This window comes from Egretta garzetta, unplaced genomic scaffold (assembly GCF_000687185.1).
Source record: "Egretta garzetta isolate BGI_Z169 unplaced genomic scaffold, ASM68718v1 scaffold70, whole genome shotgun sequence".
Taxonomy (NCBI): domain Eukaryota; kingdom Metazoa; phylum Chordata; class Aves; order Pelecaniformes; family Ardeidae; genus Egretta; species Egretta garzetta.
The window spans coordinates 77397-88440 of record NW_009258539.1 but is presented as its reverse complement, the minus strand read 5'-3'; the positions used below and the strand labels follow the sequence as shown (position 1 = coordinate 88440).

Here is an 11044-nt window from a genome sequence, read left to right as displayed (position 1 = left end):
CGCTGGTTTCCCCCGGTGTTACAGCCCGCCCAGGCGGTACCGGAGGGAGCTGGGCCCCGGCCTTCGTCCTCAGGAAACCCCGGCCCCGCGGGGTGCGGCCGGGCGGGCCCAGAAGTGGGGGCGAGTTTGCGGCCTTTGGGACCGAAGTAGAACTGAATACGAATTCATTTGTTTAATTTTTCAGAATTCCCTGCCGTCTTCTTCACGAAGCTCTCGAAATTCACCACAGGCCCAGAGCTTTGTGTAGTCCCCTCCCTCCCGCCTGTTGGGGCTCAGAAACCCCCCTCTGAAGGTGCTTTCCCCCAAAAAATACCTCTGGGACCACCAGGGTCGTGGACAGGGGCAAATCCCACCGCGTTTGCTGGTTTTTGCATGAATTAACTTTCAGTGTTCCTCGTTTTGTGACTTTTGTGTGGCACATTTGACTTGGGGGGGCCCTGGCGGGCTTGGGGGAGTGGGGGGTGGGATGCTTTTACATCTTTTTGTTTGTTTTGGTTTTCATTGTAGTCCACCGGGATGGTGAAACTAGGCCAGTGGGTTTCCGCTTTCTGGTTTCCCAGTGCTGTGTTTATGCACCTGCATTTGCATTTAGTGCAGAAAGGTAAACATTTAAAAACGTGTTTTAATTGAAAATAAAAGGAACCGTCGTTTTAATCGCATTCATTTCATACACTGGGTGGTATTACGCTCAGATTTAAATTTCAAATAGCAAATACGCCGGGAGTTTCTCACGGATGGCTTGGGGGGAAGGGTTGTTTCTTTCCTTAATGGAAGTAACATTTTCCTTGTTAATATGGGAGGATGCGCTCCAGATCGCCTCCAAAGCCTATTCCAAAGAACAGCAACCGTGCTACATTATGTTCCTCCATTTTATATAAAGCGGTTCGTGAATATATTTTTTTAATTAGAACTGCTTTTTACAGAAAAATGAGTTTGCGGGTAAAATAGCTAGCTGAAACCCAAGTATTTCAACTCTGGTGTGCCATCACGCTGTCTCAGAGGAGCCGTACTTCAGTTACTTAATGTCCTTACTCTCATAGATGGAATGGATCTCCCCTGCCATATTTCATACTCTTATGATGCATCAGACCGTGAAATTCCCATAACGTAGCATCTCTCCTCCCTAAAACAGAGGCTGGTGGAACAGCGTGGGCCATGTGCTCAGCCTGAATGAGCCTAGGAGGTGCTCCCCGCGCAGCTCCCATGGAGCACCTGTGCAGCAGTCGCTCTCTGAATTGGTATTTGGCCAAGATGTTCTGATTTCAAAAACTGTAATTTCAGTGAAAATTCTTTTTTTTTTTTTTTTATTTTTTTGCCGAAAGTTTGAAACAGGGAAGGGAAGGGGAAGGAGGGAAGGAAAGCAAGCTGTGCAAATTCTGAAAGGGTCATTGCAGGGCACACGACACTGCCGTGCTTGAGCAGTGGAGCTCTTCAGCATCGCCTGTTGTTCTTTGCACGTTGTTCGTGTGATCCCCCGATGCCCTTTCAATATGTCTTTATGTACCTGATGAACGTTGCACAGGGGACAGCTGACATCCTCATGAAACACAGTTTTGGCAGCTGTCGTTAGAGAGCAAGGATCTTCAGAAAGTGGAGCCAATGCGTTTGATAATGCATGTGTACCGTTGTCTCTCTCCGAGTGTAGCAAACCACCCTGGCTGCAGTTTTGGGCAGAATGCCGATAGGCCCCTTGCAGCTCTAATGGCACAGCTTCTCATTTGGGGTAGTAACCATTGTCAAAACACAATAGTGAAGAGTCCGTGTCTCTTTTCACTTCGTTTGTCCTCCCCAGTTGGTAGCTCCTGTTTAGTTTTTGTGACTCATTGCATAGCGGGGTGGTTGAAAGGTCTTAATGCTCTTCTAATATTGATAATAAACTGTTGCTCCAAGGTTTCAGGCAGTAATGGCAGAGGCTGTATGCGAAAAACATGCAAGGGAAACGGCAGCGCTTCTTTAGGAAGGTTGGTGAAAGGCATGGCATCAGTAGAGAGTCCAATGCATTTCCAGCAGAAAATCCCATGAATCGTCCCTAACCTTCAGGCCAAATCTTTCTGCATGGGATTACCTCCTGCCTCACCCAGTAAAGAAGCTGTGGGGAGGCTGTGGAGAAGGGGAGCGTCTTCCTTGTACACCAAAAGCACAGTTGCAATGTGGTATTTTCTACCAGTCTTCAATCATTTTTTTTGCTTTCAAAAGTGGGGGGCGGGGGGAAAAAAGAGTATATTCTACTTCAGAACAGAATTGTTTCTTTCTACATTACCTTCTCTTTGGGGTTTCTCTCGCATGTTTATCTTTTTTGTTCTTTGCTATGTTCACTCAAGAATACAGACCAAGCGAAAACAAATTAATTTTAATGCCTTTTCTGGAAAAAATAAAAGTACTACAGGAAAACCATTTTTGATAAAAGCTTTTTATTAAATGAAGATTGTTAATGACAACAAAGGCAAGCAGTTGGCAGTAGCAAATTAACTGTATATTCTGACAGTACTCTATGGATAATAGTGGTGAATGTACGCAAGACTGCATTAGTTGTACAGTTCAAAGGAGGAAGAAAGCAGGAGGGAAGCTAAAGCTGGGAAAAACATGGAAAATTCTGGGTTTGTGATAAAAAGGCAGAGATTCTAGTCTCTTTGTATTGCGACTGAGTTTCGCTAGCAAACTTGAAACCAGTAGGGGTATTCAAATTGTAAACTGAGCAACACAATACTTTCCAGAAAAGGCTTAATTTAAAAAAAAAATACTGGTTTGTACTCTGACCAAATGCTGTTGGCTTCAGGCTCTTGGTAGTCCATTTGTCTGAGGGGAAGACCAGGTCTTCCACTTCCTAGTTGTGTCACATTAGCATAGGAAACTTTGGAAAGGAGTCCGGGAAAGTTTGACTAAAATCAGCATAATTTAGTGTCACTTCACTGTGAAGACACATCTCTGCTTCCATCATACGTGTTACTTCATCTTCTTTCTGGGACTGGTTTTACAGGCTGTCCCAAATTAGGTTGTTCCCAGGCTGCCTAGTTTAAAGTGAATTGTGGCCCTGTGTGGATCATCATGCAAGCACACTAAAACTTGAAGGTAAGTTGAACTCTGGCATACACGTAATTAGGTACCAGAAATTAAGAATGGAAAGTTATTACCGATTAATTCCTTCTTCCTTAGGCCTGTCTTAGAAAAATAGCAAACACTCTAACAGTCGTCGCAGAAATCACACAGAGGACAGGATTAGAGGACTCAGACACAGGTGCGCACGTGGAGAGAGAGCTACAGCCCTGCCTGTAGCTAGCTAGCGTTGGGGGGAAAAAGGGCAAATCCCCGCGTGGCCGTTCGTTGCGGTGCACTGTGGGTCAACCAATACCATCGATGAACGAGCCTTAGAAATATCGATTCCTTATGTTTTCCCATGTCTTTTATTACCTCATTCATTTTGTTTTCACCAGTCAATGAACTTGTAGCAGATGAAGATACTTCTTCAGTGGCCAGAAAAGAAGACTCAGACCATAATTTTTGGCTGCAGTGGTGGAGTGCTCCAGACAACCCACACAGGGAACATTGGGCATTTTTGCGGCCACGGGCCTGTGCTGGCCATGTACCACATGGGCACTTGGCACATTATTATTGCTGCAGCTGCCCACTGCCCCGGCAAGGCAATGCATGTCCACAGTTCGTGGTCCGTAACCTTTTTTTTTCCTGGCATTGCTGCGGGGGATGGGAGAACAGAAAAGCAGTTACATCCAGCCTGGTCTCACTGGAAGGTGTCCTTAGCCAGAACAACCTTTCCACGGCTAATTGCTCCCGTTCAGCATGTCCTAATGAGACACGTTTGCACATGGGTCGCCTTGCTTGGATCCACCGTGCCCTTTGGGGAAGTGAGGCGTTGGGCAGGGAGAAGGCCATGCAGTAGGCTGGTTTTCCCTGCCTTCTGTCCCCACCCCGTCACATCATCTCAGAAATTCATCAGCCTCTGGAAACTTGATGGAAGAAGTGTGCTGACTCACAGAACGAGCTCAGTGGGTGCGTTTCTCTTTGCCATGCCTCTTTAAAGCATTTTGAAGTTCCTACTCGTCTGATACCCAGCTCCTTTACATAAGGTGTGAGCTTTTCAGGGATGTTTGCAATCCATCAGCCTGACTTCCCTGTCATTGAAGCTGGGGAGAATATGAGGGGCCGCTTTCCTAAGTCCCCCACACTTCTGAAAGTACAAGAAAAAGAAGTATTCTGGGCCTGGTAGGTACCTTTGAGTTGCCTCTGCTGCATATATTCAGTGAGATCTGCAGTACGGAGTATCTGTTCAGTTCCTCTTCACCCTCCTTACGTGGGCTGATTTGAGATGCAGCCACGCTAGTAAAACGAACCTGACAGAAAAACCTCTAATTTAATTCAGAAGCGGAATGCAGATTTTTTGCAATTAAACCATAGACACATGTCTAATGCAGCGCGCAGCAGTTGCTGGGAAGAGTAGGAAAAGCCCACGATAAGTAACTCCCCTAAAAAAAACCCATAGGAGGAAAGTATGAACACAGCACTCGGCAGCAGCATAACCATTCATCAAAATGCAGTCCAGGCCTCCAAGTTACGTCGTCACCTGCGCAAAGAGCGAAGCACGCGTTCCTCCCTCCCGATAACGTCTCTTTCAGGGTGCAGACAAATCGCCTGGGAACACGAAGCCCCCGTGGCAGGGGGCATGGTGACTCCCTAATGGGAGCGGCCTAAAAGGGCAGCCACCCCCAGACAGCCCCGTGAAAGTCAGGGACATGCCGCTATCGCCTCGGCTGCAGCATCCAGACGCCTGATGACCCTGTCAGACACTGCAGAACGGTGGGTCCGCACTCATGGCCACAGTAAAGAAGGGAGGCAGCTATTGCCCTCCTGACTGTATTTGGTTTTCCTTCCTTTACTCCTGACCTGTTTGGGATGTCAATGGGACTGAACCCATCCACGTCACGAACGTTTCCTGACTTTCCTCTTTTTGCTCTCACACTGCCTTGCTGACAAAAACGAGGGGTTTGGCTCAGCAGAAGTGTCGATACACACCTTTCCTCCTTTCCACCAGTGGTGTAACTCGCCTGTAGCCTGAATTTCCGTTTCCATTGCCAGAGCTCTCCCATCCAGCCAACGAGGCACCGCAAGACGCTCAAAAACCCCAGCCCTGACTCCGTTCAGCCAGACTTACCAGTCTGCTTCCTTCTGCCTAGGAAAATTCCGTCGGCGTTTCTCCAAGTCTTGCAAGTTGCCTTGAGGGTACGCCATCAGTTGAGGCTGCATGACTGATCAATTCCTCCCTCTCCTCCTATCCTCCATTTTCCAGCTTAATCTTTTCAGCTGATGGATAAAACAACAAAAAAAAAACCCAACAATTTTTAAAATTCCCATGGCAATAAATATATAGATAGATTACTGTCAATTACCGGAAACTGCTATTGATCAAGGCTGGTTTAGAAGTATACTTGCTTTCTGCAATCAAGCTTACAATACAATTTGGTCTGCATTCAGCATCTATTTCAATTAAAATGAGAGGGGAGGAAATGCCACTTATTTTAAATAAAAAGCTTTCAAGCTATCCTTGCAGGCTGCTTTGAGGATCTAGGACACATCAAAGCTGCTTTGAGAACTCATCCATTCTGCTTCAAATATGATAGCGCATTGTCCATAGAAAAAATTAAGGCAGTGTAAGATATCAAAGCAGCAAGTACATTTTGGGTTTCCAAGCAGTGGTCTCAAAACTGGTGGAGTCTGCCAGAATAATAACAGGGGGGACAGTAATCCCCTCCGTCACAGAGACCTGCACCTTGGCAATTGCAGGCACTGCAACAGAAATTGCATCTTAAATTAATCAGGCTCTGTCTTAATGATAGTGAGGACATCTGTATGGATCAAAAGTCTTGGTCAATACCAGCTTCTCAAAACTGACTGAAATCAGTCAATTAGGAATTGAGGTTTACCCCAAACCTAATCCCTTTGCTGATTAGGACTTCATTCTAACGTCCAGCCTAAAGGCATTCATGGGAAACATATCCTTTTCGTCCTTATTTTGGCATTGTCCTTTGAATAACGTGTCTCTCTTCTGCCGTTCGACGCCTGCTCCTAACGTAGTGGCAGATAGCAATCACATCTCCTTTCAGCTTTTCGCCAAGTTTAGCAATCCAGACTTTTTGGCACTCCGCTTTGTGTCGTAGCTCATCTTTCTTCTGAACGCCCCGGCCTGCTTTTCTCTCTGCCTGTTCCACTGCGAGTGCGTCTTCCTTGAATAAAGGTAGCTGTTCACAATAACCCAACAGAAGTCCCACCGAGGTGCTGCACTGTCCCAGTCGCTCTCATCTTTGCTGCCGCTCTGCTGTGCCTTCTCAATACTTCTGTCTCCCGTCCTTCTGCTTTCTTGGGTGTGCGCTTCCTCCTACCCCTTCTCACTCCCACTTGTGCCGCTTCTGGCTCTGCTTCTTTTCTTCACTGCTGCTTTTCTCATCAAAGGCCAAAATAAGTGGGAAAACTGTCAGGTCCCCCGTTCCAAACCTGTTGATTGAATGTGCTGAAGGATAAGTGGTCTGCGGGGAATAGGACTTATTGGGCTGTTAGCTTGAATGGAGCCGTCTGGTTCAGCCTGCCGAGTCTCTGAGCGCAATTTCGTACTGCACGGCTCCACTGCTGCTCTTCCTCTCTCTAAACGTGCTTTGAAGGGCTTTTGTGTCAGTGTGTGAGGAGTCTGGGTAAGGCCTAATTTAGGGGATGGGAGAAGCAGACTTCACTGTCTCTCAGAGGTGGTTTCATGCCCTTACCATGTATTTTTCAAGGCAACCAGTCCCGATGCTGCATGGCTAACTTGTCTCCCATCAGCTGAGATTAGAGGCGCTCTCCTGATGGGGTTTTGTCTGTTTGTTTGGAGGTAACCTATGTTAGCACAGAAAGAAATGTCTTAACTTGAAGTTCACTTTGAACCTGTGATTAAACTTGGTTCTTTTTATGAAGGAGGTACCTATTCTTATTTGCTGTGGTTCTGCCTTAAAGATGGGGCAAACTCCAGGTCTTGTCAATGGAAAGGATAAAGAGGCTTTAAATGAGAGATGAAACCCTTCTGTCATGCTAGGGCATGACTTTAGCTGGACCACACCACAGTGAGACCATATTTATTTTTGTGTGCTAAATGCTGAAGCAGGGAGAGTTAACAAATAAATAAATGAGTTGTGGTTGAATCCTTAAGGGAATTTCAAGTGGAACAAAAGCTAATGTGAAAGTTGAGACCGTAACAGCCTCGACAGTGTCCCTTTAAATTACTCTTAATAAATACCATGGAGCTAAAGTGTTCTGTGGTTATGCATATATTTGTAACGAACGGTTGCACAAATATTTGGCTCCTAACGATGAACTAAATGGTATGACATTTGCCTGGGAAAATTAATTACTTTAACATGTGTTGTATAAAATATGAGATAATCATGTAATGTATGTGTATACTGTGGAGTGTTGCTGAGTGACTAAGTTATTACCAAAGGAAATTTATGAGAAATAAACAAGAAATACTCAGAGATGCTGTAAATGTCATGTTATGCTCAAGGGCCTTTTGTGGCTGAATAATTTTTATGTGGATGAGGAGGACAGGATCATGCAGCGAAAAGTCAAGTTAGAATGACTTAATCTTTGTATTTGTGCATAATGTTATTGGTATTTAACGCAGCTATGATGTTTCTGTTTCAGACGGTAGGGTCAGTTCATAATGAAGATGACAAGATTACATCAGACTAACCTGAGTGATCCAGCGTGGTCTCAGCACCAAATTTTAAACTGTCTGGGTTCAAGAAGAAAAGCTGCCTATTAACAAAATGGGGGATAAAGTGGTCCTCATAGGCAAATCATGGCTGCATGGCTGCCCATGGCTTGGGCAAAATCTTACTGCGTAATTTATGTGACTTTTTGGAAAGGTGAAGTAATCTCCCTGAGAAGCCTTGCCAGTGAAGAGGCCCTGCTCTGTGCAGCTCTCACATCTCACAAGCAGGGAAGGTTCAGCGGCTGCCAGAGCTCTGCCCTCCCCTCCCACTAGGACGCTCTGCTGAGTCTACATGAGCCTGCGTGTACGAGGAAGAAACGGAAGGCAGTGAGCTGGAGAAATATGAGCTGGCGAGGGAAAAGCAGATAGAGACATTTCCTCTCAGACAAAGAGTGTAGAGTGCAATAGGCCTAATCTCTAAATAGTAGCAGGAAATAATACGGTGAAAAATCACATCCATTTACACTCATCTTCGTTCCCCTAACTAAGAAACTCAGATAGATGAGGCTCTTTTCCGGAGCAGCTAGCAGAATCATAAAGAAAACCCCAGGGCTGATTGGGTTGGGGGGGGTGGGGGTGTCTTTAACTACTCTGATAGTTATGAAGAACATGATAAACTAGGGCACAGCCTGCTCGGTGAGTGTGTTGCTGGCATTTTGTCATGCAGCAGTTCAGAAAACAGCTTCCCAGGTGGCAGTCCTGGCGTCAGTTCCTTCCACCGGAGAGGAACAGCTGGGGAGCATGAAGGTGGAGGAGAATATTGGTGGGAGTGTTACAGGATTTGTAAGCCTCAGGGGATGGAGGAAAGATAACATAAACCTGAAAGGAAAGGACTTGAAGGCAGCAGACTTTAATGAACACAAAGGATGTTAGCAGGTAAATTCCTCTGGGAATCAAATCTTTGGAAAAAAAAAGAGTTGATGGGTCATTAAATAAAAAAAATAAACGAAAGACGGTAGGAGCAGAATCACAGAATATCCCAGTGTGTAGAAAGGATAGAAAATGCAGATATCTGTGAAATCACAAGCTCTTCAATGATCTCAAGTGCAAGAAGGGAGCATACAGAACATAGAAACTAGGTCAAATATCTAAAAATGAATGTTAAGAAAAACCTCAGCATGAGCATACAGAGACAAAATCAGGAAGTCTAAAGCACAAAATAAAATACTTCTCCTATTCTTTGCTTATACTAGTAAGGCATTTTAAGGGCATTTTTGATAGTAACAAAAAGGGAAACCAAGGGAAGAATTACTCCATGGGTAGGAAAATTGGCAGATGATACTGAGAAGCTCAGAAAGCTTAGTGCCTTTTTTAAAGAAGACTAGAAGAGGACAAACAGTGCTTCTGTTAAAAGTAGGGGCAGGGAATTGTGGAGCCAGGGAATTAGAAATAATCACCATCCCTGTAATTCTTGAGAAAAGACTAAAGCAACCAATCAGGTGATTTATAATACCATGAAATTTAAAAATGAGGTGCAGCTTGATATGATTTGCCTTTTCCCAAACCAACCAGCTTTCCTTTTACGATAAGGAAACGGGCATTGTAGAGAAACAATATGGGCCACACACATGGTTGAACGGCAAGAAAAAGTGTGGCCAAGGAGAAGACCCCAAAAGCCTTGCAGATAAAGAGGGAGCCAACCTTCCTAGTGCTGACAGCATCTCACTGTGCTTCTGCATCCTGGATGCTCGGGCCAATGCCTCAAGGAGAGCACCAGATGCGGGGACAGGTGCTGCACGTCAGAAAGCCCAAGGTTCAAAGTATCTCTCTGGAGCTGTGATTCTTTATGTTTAATGGCCACAGTGGGTAAAACATGATAAAAAGTAATCCAGTTACCCCAGAAAAATGCTCTAGTGGTGAGGATGGTGAAGAGGAGTGTCACGCCCCTGCTGAGCAGAGCATCCTCATCTTCCAGTGCTTGTAACAACAGGTTAGACAGATTTCTGCTAGGTACAGCTTAGGTGCAGCTGATCCACCCCCAGGTCAGTGGGATGTTGTAAATTAGTTTGTGCTGTTTCTTTCAGCACTGGTTTTCACCCAGGATATCATGATGTGTGTCTGCAGTGATGGCCTGGCAGGAACCCCACCGGAAAGGTGAGGGAATGGGTGGCCCTTCACTCACGGCGGTCTGGCTCATCGTTTGCTCAGGGGTGCATGTTCAGGCTTGTCCCTGTGGTCTCTTTTCCTCCGGCACAGCTAGCAAGTGTGTATACTCACTCGGAAATGCCCGAGGAGATCACAGGGACTGATCCAGCAGGTGGGATATTTTGTCTCTGGGGGTAGCTGTGCCAGATGCCTCGGGGGAGAAATGCAGAAGCTGCGTGAGTGGGCAACCAGTGAATAAACTGCTCACTGGTGGAAGAAGGGCAAAGATGAGAATCCAGCTTTTACATCAAGAAGTTAAGTTGTAATCTGAAGGACAGCTCCCCAAGCCCTGAGGCTGCTGGCATTTTAACCCTTGCTAGCGTTAACTGTTGGTAGTCTTGGCAGTTGTGGAGTGGGTGACGTTTTTCAAGTCCTTCAAGGCTGTTGAGGCAATGAAGCTTCACCCCCTCACTGAATGGAACAGTCTTCCTCTCTCATCCCCTGCCTCTCAATGTCCCTGATGGGTTTTGCTATATTCTTATGAAACTGTCGGGAGAAGTGCCGGGTCTACCTGCTCTTGACTTCCTTAGCTTGTGGACTTCTGATTGCTCCCTGTGTAAATCAAACAGCTTTCTCAGTCTTAATTTGGTTTTTTAACAAACTTCCCTAATAATTTTCATTAACCGTGCCTTGCATTTCTGTGTGTCGTGATAAAGGGCTAACATTAGCCTCTGTTTTAATGGAGCAAACCAGCTTATTCTGAAGGTTGGTGGAGAATCGTAACCTACCACGAGATGCTTGAAATGCCTCCTAGGAGAGACCCCAAAACTCGCTCTTGTCTGCAGACGAATCTCAGGGAAAGTAAGCTCCTTAAGCTAAATTAGCTCTTCTGAGTAGGTCTCTGTAGAGCGCTAGGCTGACCAGAACCAAATGCAATATTCCAGGTGAATCGCTAAACCTCAGCGGCACTGTAATGTCATAACATTTAGTATATTTTCCATCCCATGGAAACTTTGGGGAATTCTTTTCTCTCCATTGGTTCAGCCTAACCTAAATAAACTTTGTGTGGCATTCAGGTGTTGCTCCCCCACCTCTTCTCTAGATCACAAAGAGATACTGCAAATACCACTCATCATGTTATACAATTCATTGGCATATTAATATTAATACAGGATCTAAAAAAAAAGACTGAAAAAACATTCCAGTTAC

At 45.4% G+C, this 11044-nt stretch overlaps 1 protein-coding gene across 1 annotated transcript in view; it reads right to left on the bottom strand.

Moving 5' to 3' along the window:
- Window positions 1-5256, bottom strand: part of EFHC2 (EF-hand domain containing 2) — a 65437-nt gene extending 60181 nt beyond the window's left edge. The window contains 1 exon segment of the mRNA XM_009646258.2: window positions 5165-5256. Within this exon segment, the coding sequence (XP_009644553.2) occupies window positions 5165-5256 (92 nt within the window).
- Window positions 5257-11044: the final 5788 nt, after the last annotated feature.